The sequence below is a fragment of the Salminus brasiliensis genome, chromosome 21 (assembly GCF_030463535.1).
Source record: "Salminus brasiliensis chromosome 21, fSalBra1.hap2, whole genome shotgun sequence".
NCBI lineage: Eukaryota > Metazoa > Chordata > Actinopteri > Characiformes > Bryconidae > Salminus > Salminus brasiliensis.
This window is the reverse complement of record NC_132898.1, coordinates 12,425,567-12,447,517: the sequence shown is the minus strand read 5'-3', so window position 1 is coordinate 12,447,517 and position 21,951 is coordinate 12,425,567. Positions and strand designations below refer to the sequence as shown.

The 21,951-nt window shown below is 41.4% G+C and overlaps 1 protein-coding gene across 7 annotated transcripts in view; it reads left to right on the top strand.

Annotated features, from left to right (window-relative positions):
• The window catches only part of iqsec1b (IQ motif and Sec7 domain ArfGEF 1b), a 286,544-nt gene that overhangs the window by 241,560 nt on the left and 23,033 nt on the right, over window positions 1–21,951 (top strand). For 6 of the 7 annotated variants that reach the window (XM_072666404.1, XM_072666403.1, XM_072666407.1 and 3 more), the window contains 5 exons: window positions 11,582–11,849; window positions 14,200–15,476; window positions 17,605–17,766; window positions 19,693–19,815; window positions 21,602–21,768. In XM_072666404.1, coding sequence (XP_072522505.1) covers window positions 11,582–11,849; window positions 14,200–15,476; window positions 17,605–17,766; window positions 19,693–19,815; window positions 21,602–21,768 — 1,997 coding nt within the window. Of the gene's footprint in view, window positions 1–952; window positions 1,199–11,581; window positions 11,850–14,199; window positions 15,477–17,604; window positions 17,767–19,692; window positions 19,816–21,601; window positions 21,769–21,951 lie in introns of those variants that run through there. The other variant, XM_072666405.1, reaches the window with a different exon arrangement.

Sequence of the window (21,951 nt, the reverse complement as noted above, 5' to 3'; positions counted from 1 at the left end):
CTCTTGAAAAGAGCTTGGAGTTGCACTGGAAGTGTAAAGAGAGTTTCATGGGTGTTGCAGAAGTATGTCTTTCTTCCTATTTTCAAGCATTTGGCAGCTTTGTGAAAGGGGTGGAACGTCCAGCTAGAGCATTTCAGTTTGATTTCAGGGTCATGTCTTAGTTTTGGCCGTTCTACAGTGCTGGTGTAAACTGTCTGTGAAGTGAGAGAGGAGGTGACTGCCATGTTTGGCTGTTGCCTGGAGAATGTCTGTGACACACACACACACACACACACACATATATATATGTATATATGCACACATTTATGTGCACATACAGACACACACACACAGGGTTCATGTTACTGTAGAGGCTTTAGCATGGCCTACAAGAACAGCAGCTGAAGCCTCCCTTCAACTCAGAGAGAGAGAGATGGGGAGAGTAAGTAAAAAAGAGAGATGGAGAAAGATACGCAGGGTGGGGGCAGGGGACAGAGAGAGGTTTCCTCCACTTCTTAGCTCCTCCAGGAGCCTCTATCCATCCTGCTATCACGCTATTATTAGCCCCCCTTCCTCTGCTGCTCTAAAGGGGCTTCCCTCTGCTTTTAACCAACATGCCTTCATATTCACACTCTACCACTAACAGCCTGTTCATACTCAGCTTTCATCCATACTCTCTCTCTCTCTCTCTCTCTCTCTCTCTCTCTCTCTCTCTCTCTCTCTCTCTCTCTCTCTCTCTCTCGCTTTCTCTTCCCTCTCTCTTGCTTTTTCTTTATCTCTCTGCCCTCTTTCTATCTCTCCCTCCCTCCTTTTTCCTCTCCCGTTTCTTTCTTTCTTTCTTTCTCACTCCAAGCCAAAGCCTCCTCCTGGTCCTGACTCGTTTATATTCCCGCCATCTCGCTCTCCGTAATTAGTTTTCCGGACGAAGGAATTCCCTCCCCTTCTCTCTCCCTCTCTCCTCCTCTCGCCCCGTCTACAGTGCCGGGGAGTGAGGGAAGAGGAAAGGAAGGATTTGGTGGCGGATCAGTCGGCAGTAGCAAGACGGGTAGTGTTTTTTTTTGTTGTTGTTGTTTTTTTTTTCTCCTTGATGAGGAGCATTGGCCTGGCAGAGCGATGCTGGTGTGCGCGAGGATAAAAAAACTGAAAAAAGCAACATGTGGTGTTTGCAGTGCACATCAGACAGGAGCCAGTCTCTGCTGGAGCTGGAGCTGGACAACTGGTAAGCTAGTAGTGCTGGCTGTGTGTGCATGCGGGAGGACTTGTGGCGTGTAGAGAAAGTATTGTGCGTACAAGAGGGGAAAAGAGAGAAAGAGGGATTGACTGAGGGAGCTGCCGGTAGAGTAGGGTAGTTTCACTGTAAAATAAGAAAGTTCTACTTAACCTATGTAGTTGTTATTATTCATGCTGCATGTTGTGCATCCTTAGTTTTAGGTTCTTGTACCTCATTCTGGGTGATATTGACTATCTGTGGGTTTGTCTGCGCTGCTTTGCTTTCCACATAGCTCTGGGACTACATGTGTTCTCTGTAAGACTTCTGGGGTATGTCTCTTATATTTAAATGGAGCGCAAAAAACACACTGCCCATTGCATCTCTCCTGAGGATCCAATCAGCTTCTCTTCAGAATCAAGTTCTCTTATTATCGACCTGAAAATGTATTTGGAATTTGTCTGCAGCGCTTTACTGAAGGGCAGTGTGCCAAAGGCCACATAAGCTTTTTTATGACAGCTGACATAAATCTACATAAACATTTATAAAGGCTTATTCCAACCAGCGTCAGTTTATCCAAGGGGTTATATATGCCGCTTCGGAGGTCTTTTTACCCCGTTAAGTGTTGTGGCAGCTGACTCTTGTTGAAAGAAGCCTTTGTAAATGTTAATGTAGGTTTATGTCAGTTGTCATGAAAGGCTGATATTGCCTATGGAATGCCGCTGCCCTTCTGTAAACTGCAACCAGTTTGTTTTGGTGCTCCAAGCCTGTTGGAGTCTGTTCAAATCTTCAGTACTTTTTAATGCAAATCTGTATTTGTTGTAATATTTCAGCAGATTTCCACAGCTGCAGATACTCGTATTGTATCTACTGTATGTACAGTGCATGAGAAAGGAGGGAAAGGGTGCTCGTAATTGTCTGAAAGCACAGATTTGTCATTGTAATTCATTAGGCCCTGAGAGCCACTCAGTTTTATTAAATGCATTGAAGCTAATGAATGGCATTCGGCTCTCTGTGGGAGGTTAGCTGTTTCCGTGTTTCTTGGTGGTAAATGTTGCCTGTTTTGGGGCTCGCTGCCAGCGTCTCCTCTGAGATCAGAGTTTGATTTTATTCCTCGCAGAGCTGTTTGCGTTTATTGGAGAATCAGCAGAACGAAGTTGATGTTGGATCAGAGTGACATTATTGGCTGACTGCACTTGCGTACACAAGGAATTAGTGCTCCTATTTTAAGATTCACCCAATGCTGATACAGGTGTTCAGTAGCCCTCACAAACCTTGAGTAATTTTTTACAGAAAGGCATAGTCATTGCAATGGGCTGCTCTTTAACAACTGCACATGAACCCAAGGTCACCATTCCCGGTGCCATGCGTTGGCTAGAGCATGTGGAGCAGCTCAACAGTGTTCTCTGGAGTGATGGGACTCCAATCCAATACCCAATATAGCTCAATATAGCTAATATAGCTATATAAACGTCATGGTTTAATACAGAACACTAAAGAGCTACAAGAAGAGCAGAACCCTTCCTTTTTGGCAGTTTTTGCGACGAGATCTGAACAGATAAGGAAAGTTTGCTCATTTCTATTAGAAGCGTTTTGAAAAGTTCAGTGTCCTCCAACTTTCTGACCACTATAGCATTCATCAGACCAAAACCTGCAATAGATCTGCTGGAACCTGTGTGACATTTGGATTTCAGGCTGCTACACAAGCTGTGAAAAGTGGTAACGAGCAGTGCTCATTGTCAGGGCGGCTATGGACGCTGTGATTAAGGCCCAGACTAGAGAGACGACTCCCAGCTTTCTGCCTTCTCCTGGCAGGCCATGAGAAGTGTCCCCGTCTGACCCCAGCTTATGTCAGTGTGTCAAAGGCCATGATAATACTGCCGCTGCTAGAGGTTGTGGTAATGCGATCCTGTTGACACTTTTCATGCAACTTTTTCAGAACCGTATTAAGAATTTTCAACACATGTATGTGCAGATGCTAGAGGGGTTCCTCTCTCTATGCCACCATCAGCATCCTTCTGTGCTCCTACTGTGCGATAAGTGAGTTCTTCTGTAATGATGCAGCAAAACAATAGAAATATATCGCCCCACCACTTTCTGCACTGTACTGCAGTGTGTCAGAACGACCACAAATGAACAGCATAGCGTAATTGAGGCTAACTACCATTGTAGCTTTTATGATCATAGAACAGTTATTACAAAGGTATAAATAGTAAGATTAGTCATGGTTAGGGTTCTTCAGCATTTAAATGATAGAGTGTCAGATAGTATGGCTTGCACCTGTTTTTGCTTCTATTGCCTGGACTTCCATTGCCACATTCCTCGTAAGCTTAGCATGACTAAGATGAAAAATAAGAAATGTCCTTGCATTTCATTTTACAGTCTAATGAAGTACATCTTATTAATTTGCTAGTAATAACCCAGTTCTGTGCTTACGTTAGTAATATATGGTGAAATACACATGACGGCAGGTCACTTTACCTTTTGCTTGCTAAACGATGATGCTTTAAGGCTTGGAGCAGGGAAATCAGCAAACTGTGCTGACCCTTGATTCCCCGCCCCTGTCCCAAAAACAACCTGGGAAGAGAACCATGTGGGGGGCAAAATATGAATACACTGGATATGGGCTGCCTGAGCTGCTACTATTGTTGACTTGCGGACTAATTGTTTCCTGTTTGTTTTTTGACCTCTATCTGCCATGAATCCTGGAACTTTATATAGCACACCCAGAAAACCAAAGCTAGATTTCAGGCAGGTAGGGCAAAGCTTTAGCGCTCCAGGGGCCGTCAGGAGGACGCAAGCGAAAGTAAGCAATGCAAGCGTGAGGTAACGTGATTTTAGGGATTGAAATGCAAATAAGCTCTCATTATTTCACCTCATTAGACTCGCCATCTGCACCTCGGCTTGACAGGTAATTATAAGATAAACTCAAGCTTTGCTAAGCCTCTTAGACCAGCCCATGAAAACCCGGCATAAACGACAACTCCTGCGTAAACAGCTTACTGTTTAATCAGCATGCACAAGTTTCAGAATCAATGAGCATTCCACAGTCAGTGCTGTACAATCGGCGGCTGCTTGTGGTCCTTGCCTGAATGTGATTTCTCATTGACAAAAAAGCCTCTCTGTTTTCCTCTTTGTTTTGAAACAGGTTAATAGAGAGTATGCATTGACGTCACATCCCCGCTGGGACACGCCACCTTTCGTCTGGCTGAGTGGCAATACATTCTGCAACATGTCTGCGTTTATTAGAGAAAAGCGGGAATAAAACATTGTCTGCTCACGTTAAAGGCAGCTGGACTCAACAGCAGTCCAAACTAATTACCAGAGAACCAATAGCCCATGGACAAAGATGTGTAGCCAGGAATGTCCAGCTAACTGAGACTCAAATCAGCCTCATATCTGATAGCACAAAGTCAAGTGAATGAGTATTCTCAACTATTTTCAGGTACATTTAGTAGAGTGGCTCAATCGAACCTAGCATGTCGCTATGTTCTTTCCTGTTTTGTGCTTTGGCAGAAACGTCATGTGCATACCCTCGATGCAACAATTCTATTCCCACTACTAACAATTCATATATATAAAATTTTTTTAAAAAGGTTAGATAAACTAATTTTCATGAAAAACAGCTCATTTAACATCCATTGTATTTACCAGCAGGTTCACTCTCTTACATTGAAGTTATAAGGAGCTATAAGGAGCCCTAGCACAGTAAAGAGCACCCAGTCAGAATAGAGGTCATTTTCTTTCCCACCTAGTCTTAATTTTTTTCTCATATTGGTGAGCCTGTGGCCACTGCAACCTCATCTTTCTGTTCTGGGCTGACAGAAGTGAAGTGGTGTTGTGACTTCATAGATGCTTTTCCACTCACCTCAGTTGTACAGAGTGGTTATCTGAGTTACTGTAGCCGTTCTGTCAGCTTGAACGAGAGTAAACTAGGTGTGAAATACAACTGATTTGACCATTTTTCCAGGATTCTCTAAGAGCAATAGAACACACAGGTTATGTGTTATTGTGATACATTGTGAACAGTAATGCTCTGATGAAATATATTAAATTGAGTCGTGAACAAAGCATTTAATCTTCTAATGTTAGCATTTGTTTCGCCTTTTTTTGTTGTTGTTGTTGACATAATTATTTTACATAAACACACACTTCTCATGATCTATTGCTTACACACACACACACACACACACACACACACACACACACACACACTTTATCTTTGAAGTAAATCAGGTGAGCTGCTGGTGGAACTGGGCAAATCCCGACAGTGTCCGAAGTTAATTTAGCAATCAGGCCTGTGTTCTAGCTGTTCTCTTTCAACCAACATCAGTAACTTTACTACTTTTTTGTACTTGTACTTAAAGCTAAAAAGAAACACTGTGTCTAATTGAGTTTGAATAGGATCCAATCTCTTTTTGTATTTAAACAAAGTAATTTCATAATTAGCCTTTGTTTTTAACAGCAGGGTGCAGATTTGAGAGCATGCTCTTCAGCTCAATTAAAGTGGACTTTTCTGAGTCATTACATTCAATTTGCTGCTTCATTCACAGCCCCATGAAATAGCATGGACCAGAAAATTAAAACGAGAGCTGGGTTGCCAGTTGGTGGCCCTTTTCCCCATATCTGTGACTACTTTTTATTCCAGAAAACAGATCTAGAGTAGAATGCAAAAGTCGTAGACCAGCAAAGACAATTGTTAAAAACGATTTATCTAGTTGTTAAGGGTGCTTTAGTCTGTAAAAACATCACAGAGAGAGCGAGTGGAATGTAGGGCCTATTGTACATATTACCAATCAAAAGGCATTTATTTGGGAAGTGTATTTCAGCTTGTAGAATCTATATAGGATTAGAATAAGTGAAGAAGAAAAGGGAAAATAACATGGAAGCAGGTAGAATCCAAGCTCATGCAATCCAATGTTCATGCAACCTTGTTATCGACATTAAAACAGAAACATTTACTCATTTACCAAACTGGTTGATGTAGATGCAAGTACATGTAGACCAATAGTGGTGGTGAGAAGGCAGTCTGGGAAAAAAAGAGGTCACCCTACATTTAAGCCAAAAGAAAATTACTTCATTTTTCTGAGTGTCAGGTGAAGGTTTGCTTGTAACCATACTATATAACATTAGAATAAGTAAAAATGAAGCTAACAAGCAATAAGAAGTAATTAATAATTAGAAGTAAAAATAGGAAGTAATAGCAGCTTAGCCAGCTAATTGTATAGCTATGTGAAAAGGTCTTTTGATGGCTTTTTTTTTTTTTTGAAAAAAATGTAGCCTAAATAATGTACAGATAAATACATTAATGCAGTATACAGTAAGCAGAATGTGCTGTGTTGGCCAGGTTTTATGTGTTTAGGCGTGCAGTTTCAAAAATACATTTAATGTTGCAAAAATACATTTAGAAATCCCTAATTACATAATGATGAGTTTGGCATCAGTAGGTGTAATTCTGAACCTCTGACGTATTCTGATTATTTCAATGTCAAAAAATGACACCCATGGCAGAAATGTGACGGATGCAACAATAACCGCTTTTACTTACAAGCACAAGTGTGGTTTAGATCAGAAACTGTTCATTCAGACATGTAATTCAAACAGTTATAATAAATATAAAATAATTACATGCGTTTTATTTTCGTCAGCAATAGATGCAACAGGGCAAATCCCTGTATCTACCCCGTTCCCCAGCAGCTGTCTCACAGGAACACACAGTGCGGTAATTTTTGAGACATTTTCAGACAGCGTCATTCATCATGGTTTAGAGGCCAGACTCTGAACAACGTGTTCGTCTCGCTCCGGATAAAAGCGCCGTCCTGAGAGATGAGAAAACCGCAGAACTAAATGAAAATCTCATTTCACTGTCGCCATGAAGGCATCAAACATCCGTCTATGAAGCGCTGAGTCATTCTGAGCTGAGATGGGGCAAATTATCTGCCAAGTGTGTCTCACACACACACACGCTCCTGTGTGTCTTTTCACTGTTCATATAATGCACAATTACACACAACAAGCAGCACTACTGTTCTAATATTGCATAACATGGGGTGTGAAAATGACTTGACAGGTGTTTGTATGTGCTGTCATAAAATAAGGCCAGTGCTGGGGTGGGCGAAACAGCAGAAACGCAACATTATGATACTTGGGATCTACCAGCATTCTGAGAATTCTGAGAAGTTCTCCTCCACTCCTAACACAGCACAGCAGCTTTTTACAGTCATGATTTCATGACATATTTTGGGTTCACTTTTGCATGTTCATATTTCTTTCTTCTATAGTTTTTAAATTGAACAAAGCGTGTTAATTAGCAACTAAACTAAACTATTATTAAACTGATGACAAATGACGTTGCAAGTGGTACCCCACATAGCTACAAAGCCAGTAGAAGTTTTTAAATGGCCCTATTTATAATATATGTGGATAGATACTATATGTTTAAAAGTTTGTGGACACGCCTTCTAATGATTGCATTCAGCTACTTTAAGCTGCACTCATTTCTGACACAGATTTGCAAATGCCCTGTAAAGAAGTACTGCCAATGGAATAGGACTTTGTGGAGCAGATAAACATGAACATATTGGCACTATGCTCCATGGCAGACGTGGGCTAGAGGGGTATAAAGCCCCCAGCATTGAGCTTAAATTTGCAAAAATTATACCACAAAAATGACAATGTTCTATAAAAGCGATGGGTACAGGGTATTGATTCTGAACTTGACATCTTTTAATGCTCATGGGTTTCCATATCTACTGACCGCAGGATGCGACACAGGAGCTCCCTCTAAACGTATCAGTCAGGGTTCTAGAGGTACTTACTATACCCATGTTCCAAAAGTACACTGTAACCTGTCATGATGATGCCAACGTCTCCTCATAGTTGAGGGTTGAGAGGGGCAAATGAGTTCACAAGCCACCAGCATGAGGTGTAAATTCAGCCTGCATTTTTATTGAGGCCTTTATTAAATGCTCTTTCTGTACAATTGTAATATCTGAGGTTTCTGTTTGATCTGCTTGATGTCGTAAACACACACAAACGTAAACACCACGCTCTGTGCTTGCACCCCACCCTCTTACCCCTCCTTAGTTCGCCCTTTAATTGCTGAACAAATTCAATCAGCCCACGTTCATGTTCTCATCTGGCTAAAGCTGTGCATTCCACCGCACGCTAATGCACTTCATTAAAGGCAGCTCCTTTAATATGAGCCTACGCTACTGCCGTGGAGCCGTGACTTTCTGAAAGTAATGTACAGAAAGTAATGTACATGTCAAAGTTACTGCAGTGACTGAGATCTTACTTCGCAGCTACTTTATTTCTTTATTTATGATAAAGGCAATAAGAGCCTCTCCTTGAGTTACCGCCAAATGCCCGGTTGGGCTAATCGATGCGTCATTAAAGGTATGGCTATTGATTTTGACAGAAGTCTAGCTGAGGGAAGATCTAAAACCCAACAGCCTGGGCATCCCCTGTGTGTTTTCCCTGTAAAACTCAGTTCCCAAAACACTTGTAGCAGTTTTTTAGAAATGAAATAGACATGAATAGACATTGATGGAGATAATTAGTTATGATTGTAATTAATTAAATTAAATTAATAAATAATCATTAAATAACTGGCTAACACAGAAGCTAGCTAGCTATCATTGCCATTGTTGCTACAGTTCCCACTTCGTTAGCTTTAGATAGGCTACTGTCTCTGTCTCTGGTGGGTAACTACCTTAGCTTGCTAACTACTTAGACGCCTCAGAACAATCCATCTGTCACAGCGGGTTTCATCACTGCTCTTTGTGGCTAGCTTTTTATTTAATGCTAAGACTGTGCTACGAAGTGCTGTGGTGCACAGCAGCAGACTCTGTGTTTTGTAGACTCACATTACTGTTGTCATTATTACAGAACACAGCTGCAGTTTACTTTGGAAAGTAGGAGGGTGATTTGCATAAAAACAAAAAACTCCAGCATCACCAGTATATCTGTTTTCTACTGCAGACAGATCTTAGGCAGTGAGATGCTAACATCACTGCAACTGAATGCTCATGGGCTGGTGAGCTGATACGCTTGCAGGCTGGACTTAAAATAAAAAAAAAACATGTGAAATGTGAATGTTATAATATTGTTTGTAAAAAAAAAATAATAATAATAAAAAATAAAACAAAAAGCTTCTTAAGAACCCAGCCATTTGTTTTCCTCTGGAGCTCCCTCTAGTGTCTGACTTACACAGCAAACCTTATTAGGTGGTACATCTTCTCAATGAATTCTCTAGAACCATTTCCTTGTCCTGGTTGGTTAAATGCTAGGTTTATCATTTTAATGGTGTTTTGTGGACCCTTAGAGCTTATACATAATTTAAATGGCTGCTTCAGAGTGTGCTGCTGATGGAATTGAACAAAGACCAAATCAAGGGACATTATGTATTTATTTGATTCACTGTTTTAATGTCCATATTGTGATGTTGTGTAGTGTGTGTGTGTGTGTGTGTGTGTGTGTGTGTGTGTGTGTGTGTGTGTGTGTGTTTGTATAGGCAAAGCACGCTTACTGCCCAGGTAGCTTTAAATAAGGCTTTTTTACAGTACTGTACTTTGACCCTCTGTCCAATTACAGCTGTGGAGAAGGCGTGGAGGAAGTGTGTGTGTGTGTGTGTGTGTGTGTGTGTGTGTGTGTGTGTGTGTGTGTGTTGGTGTTACTAAACGTGACCTCAGGTACCAGAAAGGGTCTCACTCCTTCTGACTGACTGCAGTGTTTCTTTGACAGGTAGGAGTTGTTTTAGTGGCCGTAATGGTGTGTGTACTGCATTGATGGTGTGTTATTGCTGTGTAAGCATTCTGGTAGCTGAGTCTCTGCTGTATGTGTGTAAAACACAGTGTGTGTGAACCACAAGCCAATCAATGGACAATTTTCCATGTGTGTCGAGTTGCATGAGTAATGTGCAGGCAAACTGTGCTTTCAGCAGCTTTCGGTCATGCTCTCAAAACGTAAATGAGGTTCTTATCAAAAGCATTACAGCCACTGGGCACGACCACTATGACTGACGGCCTGTTCAGAGTCAGAATCAGGGTTACTCATAATATTCACCAAGTAGCTCTTAATCTAGCTGGTTACCTGGCTATTGTAGTTAATCTGGGTCAGCTAAGTTGCACTACAGCGATTGACCAGAGAATTAGCTAGCAAAAGCAGTGACTGGGACTGGTACTGATGGGAACTACCACCTAAAAATATCTTCTGTGTTGGTCAGGTCCAAAAAAAGTCCAGAAATAGTGGGTTCTCAGGGAGCTTTTGGGGAAAATGCTGTTTGTTATTATTGCTGTAGTACTGTTACATTTTATCAAGGCTTTTCAGCTCTGTCGTCATTGCTCACTTTACTATACTTAGCCAGTTTACAGCCAACAGTTGAGGAAAAACTGGATACAGATTTGTTTTCATTCATTTTTAAGGGTGTAATGCATCCTTCTACTTCACAAAACAAACGTTTCTGCATTTATGGTTAGACATTCCAGTGTTTGTTGGTTTTATAGGTTGACTAGCCTCTGGCTATTTCCAGTCATATTTCTGGTAAAGGCCACTGAAGTCGGGCGTCATTCTGTACTCTGCTTCATATTGGGAACTCGCACATGAATGAATAGACACAGAAAAAAAATGAATAGGCTATACAATAATGCATGACTTGGAGGTTTATAACGGCGCATTCTAGGCTCTGATGGACTTGATGCTAGCTAGCATCTGTGCTAATAAACTAATGACCTCTTTTAATGTCCACTCTACTAGTTAACATGTATAAGGAATTTGCACAAGTGTTTGGTCAATACACATAGTCACACACATGACATCCTTTATTGTAAAGCTACTTACGTCAGCATCCCCATTACAAAACCAGCAGCTTAATCGTATGTATAATATGCAGGAGTAACGGCAGTAATAATGACAGAACACTGCGTGACAGATGTCACTGACAGGTCATCACTAGTACAGTGTGGGTGTGTTTTGAATGGCTGTAAATATATACATACAGAGTACGGTACTTCCTTTTCCTCCACTCTGCCAGTGTGTGTTCCTGTAAAGCTTTACTTCCTCTACACTTGGGTCCAAGGTCAGCTTTATTAGCCCAGATACATGCTAATGTTCAAAAGTTTGGGATCTTGGTTTAAAAAGTGTCATGGTTTAAAAAAGCATCAGTGTCTTTAAATAATATGAAATGATATTAAATAATACACATTATAATGTGTGTGTAGATATAAATGTATTATATGATTATATGATTAGATATGACCGCATAAACCCACACAAAAACAAATGTAGAATATGGGCTCTTTAATTTCACTCACCCTCTCTCTCTCGCGCTCTCTCTCTCTCTCTCTCTCTCTCTCTCTCTCTCTCTCTCTCTCGCTCTCGCTCTCTCCCCTGCAGTGTGGAGGGTGAGGCTGCTGGCGCTGAAGCTGCAGTGTCTCTGGACAGCAGTGGTGAATACGCTCGAGTGCCGGTGACTCGGAGCTCCATCCTCAGCTCCGAGCGCTTCGAGCCCCTCTACACGCACGAGGTCCGGCCACGGCCGCGCCGGCCAAAGCTCCAGCACTCGCAGTCCATTCTCCGCAAACAGGCCGAGGAGGAGGCCATCAAACGCTCACGATCGCTCTCCGAAAGCTATGAGCTCTCCACTGACCTCCAGGACAAACAGGTCAGGAAGATTTGATCTGTAGAAGTTGTTTGTGTTGATGCTGAGTGTGTGTGTGTGTGTGTGTGTGTGTGTGTGTGTGTATATTGACTGTGGTGAATATATATTCTTCGGTAAGTCAACTTAGTTTATTGAATTCCAGAGCTGGTCAATATTCTAATCTGAGAAGACAGGGTTTTTAAATCAAACCTTGCCAATGAGAAGCTTTTCCAAATTGGCGTTTGACAAATGTTCATCAGAAAAGCTTTAGCAGCTTTAGGTCACATCTAGACACAGTCCGGGATGACTGGATAATGGACTGTTCTTATGTGTACAATAGCTGGCATGTGTTGGGGCTTTTGTCAAGTATTTATGCCTGAAATATTATTTTCCTTTAAACAGTCCTAGAGTTCAAAATGTAATTGTATGTAAAATGTATTAAAACCTTTAGGAAAGGCCTTAGTAAAGAATAGTGTCAGTAACTTAACACGAATACTTAGACTGCCTTAACCTTGCATAAATTTGCTGAAGTAGCCTATAAAGTATGGCCAGTGTTAAGATAGTTACTTAAAAATACCAGCAATAACAAAATACTAAGTATGAATTAGTAATGAATGAGTAATGAATTAAAATACCTGCATCCAAATAAACATACTCCGTGATTAGAGGCAGTGTTAAACATGCAAAAGAAAAGTTCAAAATACATTTACACTTTACTAATGTCATGTCTATTGTACATTACTGATGGATATGTAATAAAAAGACTAAGCAGTTAACCATCTTTGCATTCATGTGGGGGTGTTATGGACTTGGGAGGCTTAGTTTCAACTCTGGGTTAAAACTAACCCCACTGTGTGGAGGCTGTACTGTGTGGAGGCTATACCCATCTAGCCCACACCTGCCTTTAGACATGGTGCTAATTCTATTGGCTATACATCTCTATAGGAACTAGACAAGGGACTAGACAATACTGAATGCATTCATTAGAAGGGGTGTCCACACACATTTGGACATGTACTGTAGTTTGTTACTGAAAAACATATTTCTGTAATTACTGTAAAATGTTACTGTGCTCCACATTACACCAATAATTTTTCTAAAGCAGTGCTGGGGGAAGCTTTTAAAGCTGTGTCATTGTTAGGCACACACAGTCAGGGGTCGCCATGCTAACTTTCTTAATGTGGAACGCAACGGTGTAGCCCCAGGCTGGTGTGTGTTCCTCAGCTCAAAGTGGCTGAACACACACACACACGCTCACTGAATGCACACACTCATTCAGAACCAGCTCGTAACTCCTGCTGTGTGAGAGTTATTCAGGGGCTACAGGTGTGTAAGTTTACGAAGAGCAGAGCAATGAGATTAGTCCTGCCTGTGCTTCAGCCGGAGGGACTGGAGGTGCTCCGAAGTGTCAGCAGGGTAGGACTGAGTGGAGTTATAATATAGTTTAGTGTAATTTACAGTCTTTAACTCCACATGTATTATGTTAGGACATGTTTGTTGTCCTGAAGTTTGCTTCCTAAGTTTTGCACTTAACTTATGGGGCTAATGAATAAATGGATTGGATGAACTAATACTTCTCCTATTAGAATAATGCATGCCACATTCCTAAATCATCAAACACTTGCCATAAAGCTTTTTGCATTTATATGGGGGTCTTTTCAAGTCAGTCTGAGGCATCTATGCATCATTCAGGAGGTTGACAGTGCCAGGTAAATAGCAAAAATAGCTCAAATAATGGCTGCCATTAGGCCATAGATCAATTAAATTTCACTTTCAAAAAATGTATTTATTAACCAAGAATTCCAGGCCTTATTAGTCTGGATTTAATTAATTTTTCATAAAGGACTGCTCTGATGCCGTTCACTACTGATCGAGCAAGATGTTTACCTTTATCTGAAGGAAAAATAAACAAAAGTGCTTAAAGGTACTAGCTGGGTTTTGTTCATTTTTGTTGTCTTTTTTTAATACATATGGGTCATACAAAATGCTAATTGCTAAAAAAAAAAAAAAGCTCCCATTGTGTGTCAGCTGTATTAGCCTTGTAGCACAAAATTATACAGAATGAATAATGTACACAAGTATGGGTAAGCTCACCGGACAAAATATTAGTCATCTTGCAGGCTTGCACGCGGTGGTATCCTCATGTAACGCCATCTGCAGGAGCTTGAAGTTACTACCACCTTAAATGCGCAAGGTGACTTTTATCAGGTTGGGAAACTTGGGTTTAAATAGAGGACATACAGTGCTCCACACAAGTGAACCAAGAAAACTGTTGTTGAGGGGTTAGTTGCAGCTTGTTGCAATTTACACTGAAATTTAGATCTTTTGCACCCAGCAGTGCTTTAACCTTTTTGTGTTTGGCTATGTCTTTCAGGTGGAGATGCTGGAGCGTAAGTATGGGGGGCGTTTCATAACCCGGCATGCGGCCCGCACCATTCAGACGGCCTTCCGTCAGTACCAGATGAACAAAAACTTTGAGCGCCTCCGGAGTTCTATGTCGGAGAACCGCATGTCCAGACGCATTGTTCTGTCCAATATGAGGATGCAGTTTTCCTTTGAAGGACCTGAGAAAGTCCACAGCTCCTACTTCGAGGGCAAACAGGTCTCAGTAACCGACGATGGCTCTAAGCTCGGATCTTTGGTGCAGTCCGAGTGTGGCGAAATGGTTCCGGCTAATATGAAGTCACCTACAACCCAGAGCGATTTTACAGACGCCATTACAGAGCTGGAGGACGCCTTTTCCAGGCAGGTTAAGTCTTTGGCAGAGTCTATAGATGATGCTTTAAACTGTCGAAGCTTGCATGGAGACGAAGGCCAAGGTGAGCCGGGTCAGCGGGACCGTGACCTTGAACGAGAGGTTGCAGCCTCTTACCAGGTCAAACCTTCACATAGTAGCGGTGATCACCGCAAACTGGACGAAATGACCGCTTCATACAGCGATGTGACTCTTTACATTGACGAAGAAGAACTTTCACCCCCTCTTCCACTTTCACAGCCACTGGACCGGCCATCTAGTACGGAATCTGACCTTAGGCTGCGATCCCTAAATTCGTCCCAGGACTACTGGGCCCAAGCCCACAAAGACGACAAAGGGGACACAGACACTAGCTGCAGAAGTACGCCATCATTAGAGTGTCAGGAACAACGGCTGAGGGTGGATCACCTTCCTTTGCTGACCATAGAGCCCCCTAGTGACAGTTCAGTGGAACTCAGTGACCGGTCTGACCGAAGTTCACTAAAAAGGCAAAACGCCTATGAGAGGGGCATAGGCAGTCAGCAAGGAAGTCCAAAACACGGCTCTTCCCACGGCCTTCCAACCCGCGGGCCCTCAAGAGATGAAGAAGGCCCCCAGCGCCATCGGCCAAGGCAGCTGGAGAGCCACCTGGCCATCAACGGCACGGCGGCCAACAGGCAAAGCAAGTCTGAGTCGGATTTCTCAGACGGAGACAACGACAGCATCAACAGCACCTCCAACTCTAACGACACCATCAACTGCAGCTCTGAGTCATCGTCACGGGACAGCCTGAGGGAGCAGACCCTGAGCAAGCAGACCTACCACAAAGAGACCAGAAACAGCTGGGACTCTCCGGCCTTCAGCAATGACATCATCCGCAAGAGGCATTACCGCATTGGGCTTAACCTGTTCAACAAGTAAGTAGAGGGCAAAATCATGTTCAATGCTCATACTGTATTTTTACATTTATTTGGGCAGTAAGCATTTCTTTACTCAAAAAGCACATAATCTCTTCTTTAGGAAGGCTGGTATAAAGGGCATACACTGACATCACGTTCCTGCAGGAACACGCCTCCTTTAGTTAGACTAAGTAGCCCAGTTCTGATGTGCTGCTCTGTACTGAGCCTCATTTAAAAAGCAGTCAGACTAAAAAAGTGAAGAAAATTGGGTTTCTCATGATGTGGGCCCTTAACTGTTATTTGTATTCTAATATTAGTGTGTTTTTAAGCAAATACACACGTTCTACCCAATGAAATAGTCTTTTCTCTATTTCTGTAAAGTGCTGTTTTTACATGTGTTCCTTGTTTCATGTTTCTCTTTAAATGTCCTCTCTTACTTTAATGATGTGTTGGCAATATTGTGACTCAGATATTGCTTATTGAATTGAATAGACTTGGATAGAGAGATGTATGTGTTGGATGTCTTCTGTGTTTGTCTTCTTTTCATTAGCAGTAATCAGACCATGATGTTAGCTGTGAGAAGAAACTCCAGACTTTTCAATTATCACCTTAACCTTTAACCTACAGTACAGTGTGTATTTATATTAACCAATTACAATCCTATCAGCCTGTTTATTCAGAAGCAGTGCGATTCCTGTGTGTGTGTGTGTGTGTGTGTGTGTGTGTGTGTGTGTGTGTGTGTGTATAAAGTGAGTGATTTCCTCTCTATCCTACATATAATTAACACCAATCAGAGCTGTGAGGAGAACTGCAAAGATCAAACAGACACACTTAGTTCAGTTAAAGTGGCTGATTAGGCCAAATGACAAAGTAAACCAGCAACCAGAAAAAAAAAACATCCAAAAGCTGACCATCTGTTTCTGCAATGATGAAAAGATCAAAGCTAAACCGTGGATAAACAAGCCTGCCTTTTTTAAGCACAGTGCATTGGGGGGAAGAATCATTTGTGAGCATACATATTCATTCTGGGATTCTCAAGTGTTTGAAATGAGATTGCATTGCATGCTGTTTGGATAACTGCTTGGTCTAAAACCACTGGTTAGTGACCTTTGTCTGTGCTTGTGTGTGCAGGAACATGTCATTTGCAGGACTGAAATTAAAACAGAAAAATTAGGTTATGATTTAGAGCTAGGCGTAGAAGATTGTCATTAGATGCAGGCAATATGTGTAGTGCGCATATAACGAGGTACAAAATGATATCATATATATATATATATATATATATATGCATGCATATTCATTGGAGGATACCGTTTGGTCTGAAATTGGCTATATTGCGGTACCATGTAGGTATTTGCATGCATATGACGCTGTCTGGTCATTAGGCACTATTGGCCCGATTACCCAGATCCACATCAAAATAGGTAAACGGTGGTGCTCTGGGAAACACTATGCCTGATGACCTTTAGTTAACCAATTTATTTATTTTGCTGCTCCTTTTTTATTTTTACTTTTATGTTAGAATTCATTTTATTTTGGTAGTAGTATATAGGTTCATGTAGCTTGTAATGCATGCATACCCTCACATCCTGATGAAGCTGTAAAACAAGTTTGTGTGTGTGCATGTGTGTTTGTTTGGATGGCTGTGACTCTAAATCTTTGTTTAAAGCAGCAGGCCTCTAATCTTAGATGGTGGTGGATTTGATTGCTCTTTGCCTTGTGCCATTAAGTTCCTTTTAATTAAGTTTGCTAAGCACAGACACAAGCATGCTTAACTTTAATAGGTCTAAGAGCTGCTCTGACACATTTTTTGCCTGTGCATATCTACACTGTTGCACTCAAACTGGCACTGCACAAAATGTAGTTTGTAAATGGTTGTTGCGATACTAGACTTTGTAATACTGATAACTCCAGTAGCTGAAGGTCTGTGAGCTGAGTGTTGAACTGTTGGAGTTGGTGTTTTGATTGATTCAACTAACAGAACATTCTTACACATAAAGGGTTCCACAATGCATTTTTAATATGGTGCAGTTAAATATCTCAGAAAGCTGGAAACGATATTATCAAACATGGAGAAACATGACAGGTGATGTGCAAGTAACCTACAATATATAATATTTAATATATATCTCTTTGATTTTTGCAGAAAGCCAGAGAAGGGTATCCAGTATCTAATTGAGCGTGGCTTCGTCCCGGACACGCCAGTAGGTGTGGCACATTTCTTGTTGCAGAGAAAAGGGCTGAGTCGGCAGATGATTGGCGAGTTCCTGGGCAACAGACAGAAGCAGTTTAACCGAGACGTCCTGGAGTGAGTCCGCTCTTAGTATCTCATTCTCTCTCTCACACACACACACGTGCCGTGTAGAGTATAGAGTGAATCAGATTAGTTGTGCAAAGAACATATACAAACATATACAGCAGCACTCATAACCCAGATGCACAGCTGCATTGCAGATAAGATGCACATTGAATGGTACAAAATATTGCTGGTATTTCGTCACTGCTGTAAGAAAGCCCCTATACACTATATGTTCAAAAGTCTGTGGACATCCCTTTTAATAAATGCATTACAACTACTTTTACTGGCACCTATTTCTGACACATATATGCACATGTACACACACAGTTTGTTTAGTCCCTGTAGAGAAGTACTGCCAATAGAATATGACTCTCTGGAGCAGATACACATGAACATACTGGCACTATGCCAGGTGTGGGCTAGAGGGGTGTAAAGCCCCCCAACATTGAGCTGTGGAGCTGTGTTCACTGGAATCATGGTGCCTTATACAATACTTTTGGGATGCGTTGGGGCTGAGGTGGGGTGGTGATCATTTAACATCCTGACCTCACTAACACTCTAATGCCAAATGCAATCAAATCCTCACAAAACTGCCATAAACTAAATTGGTGTTCATGTGTTGACTTTTGCAAAAACTCAAACCAACCAACACTGACTGGTTTTGTCCATTGAGTCCCTGAGTACAGTGCCGTATGAACACACAATTCTAGTTTTCATGTATCTAACTTACGAACACAGCAGTACATGAGTGTGAAACACTGTGAGGATGCAGTATTTTGTATGCACACCTCACCCACAGCACCATACTCTGCTGCATCAGTAAATACAAGAGATACTTTAGCTAATAATGTGGCCATCGATGCATTTATCCTGCAGTCTCCCTGGCTGCAAACTGTATCCTACCAGGCATATTTCATTTTTAATATATCAAAAGTCCAAATAAAATGATTTCATCTCTGCGTCCAGGGTTATCCAAACAAACAAGCCCTCCAGATGGAATCTCATGAAAAATTCATTGCGATTGTCTTTCCTTTTGGGACACTGAATTATAATTATTAAGTTTTGTCTTCAAATAGCAGAAATAATGTCAGAGAGACAGAATGACTGCCAAGGTCTCATTTGTGGATTTAAATGTGTTTAGTGTTGTTTAAAAAAAAGACATGCAATGCAGCATTGTTCTTGATATGGAAAGCCAGTGTCAGGCCACAAACAGGACAGATATCATGCTAGGGAGACGTGTTTTTGTGAAATGTAGCACAGCGTAGCACGAACTTAGCACTTTATTGGGTAAGCTTCCTCTGTGGTAGAGAATGAAGGACTATTACATTTATGCTGATTGATTAGTTATTCAGAAAAGAAGTCAGTTATCAATTAGCTGTCATTACCATAAGAAAAAAAAAACTGTTGAAAATAGTGTTTTGTTAGTAGCTTGCAAAGAAAGTATTTTGTATTTTGCCCATGCAGACCTCTGTCTAGGACTTCCAGAAGATCTAGATTGATATTTTGATGTGCAATTGATCCCCTTTCCCTATTATAAATCAAAATGTAAGTGGTTGATTACTGTCACACCCTAATTGTGTCTGTGGTTAATCTGACATGTTGAGCGTTTAGTGCTAGCAGTCAAGTCGCAATCAGTGGGAAAGCTTGTTGAGCCATTAAGCCTTTATTTCATTACATTTAATCAGAGTTTAACAAAGAAATAAGACAAGCACTGTAATAGCATTGTAAAACATCATTCACCATTAAACAATAAATTCAAATTTTGTAAAAATGTTTTTTTTATTTAATATAAATCATCCAAAAATGTAGCAGTGTGATAAAAATGCAGTCTTAATTGCAGTATTAATTCAAGGTGCTACATGCCTAAAGAACCTATTATAAGGAATCTTTTGATAGTTACTGATTTGTGTGCGTGTGTGTGTTTTCTGTGCGCAGCTGTGTGGTGGATGAGATGGATTTCTCCAGTATGGAGCTGGACGAAGCCTTGAGAAAGTTCCAAGCTCACATCCGGGTTCAGGGAGAAGCACAGAAGGTGGAGCGGCTGATCGAGGCTTACAGGTAACATAAAGGAATAGGTAAATAGGTATACTGACCGTTAAAAATAATCTCTAAATCTCTAAGATGTGTACATGTCACACAGGTTTAGCTGCCGCATGACCAGGCTTGTCACTTAGTATGACCCAGCTGGTTGACCACCTTGGCCATCACAATCAAGCTAGTTGAACTGCATTTCATGGGCATCCAGAATGACCACGCTGGCCATCCAGCATGACTACGTTGCTAATCCAGCTTGACCAGCACAATGGAGATGGTTGGACAGCATGGCCAGCCTGATCATGTTGGTCCACCAGAATAACCACATCAGTCAACCAGCTTGACCAGCACGACCATATTGGTTGACTTGCATGACCAGTCTGATCACGTTGGTTGACCACCAATGGCCCGATTGACCAAAAAAGTCGATCAGTTTGACCTAGCTGGTTGACCATCATGGCCAACACAAATAAGCTAGTTGACCAGCATGACCACGCTAGTGACGTGACTATTATGGACACTAGCATGACCATGTTGGCTGACCATTACGACCAGACTCACCGGCCGACCACATTGGTTTATTAATATGACCATGCTGGTCAACCTCTTTGACCAACTTAACAGTCAGCTTGGTCAGATGTGTGTTTTGGCTCGAGCTTGTTCACAAGCATTGGGTGTTTTTACCTGGATGGCTTTTACCTGGCTTTTTCACTACCTTGGCCTTAAAAATACCAGCTTAGACCATCTAAAACTAGCGTCCTGGAAGACTGGAAAAATATGAATGCTGGTAGCAGCATTACATTGGCAAACTCCACAAAGTGATAATTCACAGAATTGCTTTAATCCATGATACACACTGTAGGCAGACTTGAGTTAAAGCATTTTAAGAAAATGTGAGGCAGTCGAGACCTGCAAAATACCGACAGATACTATTAGTTTCCGCCACTTGTTTTAGAGTGTCAGTGATTATTCCAAAAAAACTGGAGCAGTAACTGAGCAGTTCTTCCTGACTGCCAATGTAGATAAAAATCCATCCCATGAATCTTAGAATATCGTTCACTTCCCCTCCTCAAGCTTCTGCTATCAGCAGTCCAAGAAAAATGGCAGCTTTAAAAGAGGCTTGTTCGTAATCTCTGTTTGCTGTCAAAACGGGCAAAGTGTTTTTCCGACTCATTTTGTCATCCTGCCTTCATTAAATTTCCCCTCACTCTGAAGTATGGTGCATTTTCTAGCCCATAGAGAAGATGCTTCGATCTGTTCTAACAGCACAGTGTCTCGCCTCAGTGAATGTCCCAGCATTCAGTGCGGCTCTGAGACTGCACTGATGCACCACAGCCGAAGGCTGCATAGATAAACAGTTCAGAGTGAGGGGTGTGTGCGTGTGTGTCTATTCATTTTTCTAGCTTTTATTGCTTTAAAGGTGCACAGTGCTTAAGCACGGCAACAATAACAGTAACATTTACTTCCCAAGAGCACCGTAAACCAGGTAGAAGAATGGGTCCACAAAATTCTCCCACCCTCATTCTAAATGCCAACTGTTTGATATCTAAAGTTTGCTTCTTCTCATTTGTGCTGAAGCTTAGCAGTTAGCATCACTCAAAGTAAATATTTCTGTTAACAGACATATTTACGTAGTTTATTACACTGACAGCTATGCAAATATATATATATATATATATATATATGCTATTTCTGGCATATGTAATGTGTAAATTAGATTACTCGTCCAAACAGCTTCCTTTTATTGACCAAAACAGAGGCCATAAAAAGTGTAATTATGCAAATGTCTCGTTTCTTACTTTCTCTCCAGCCAGCGCTACTGCATCTGTAACCCTGGCGTGGTGCGACAGTTTCGAAACCCTGACACCATCTTCATCCTGGCTTTCGCCATCATCCTCCTCAACACAGACATGTACAGTCCCAACGTAAAGCCAGAGAGAAAGATGAAGTTGGAGGACTTTGTGAAGAACCTGCGAGGTAAGAATCTTGTTGGCCGTCAGGTGGAATCTACAGTGTGCTACCATGAGGCTAATGCTTGACCTATAAACTCGAACAGAATTGTATGCAGGATTATTAAACTGATGAATAAAAGTACTATAGAGGAATTTAGCAAACTTTTGTTATGCAATAATAACTAAGCAGCCCCATCTATAGCTTTAT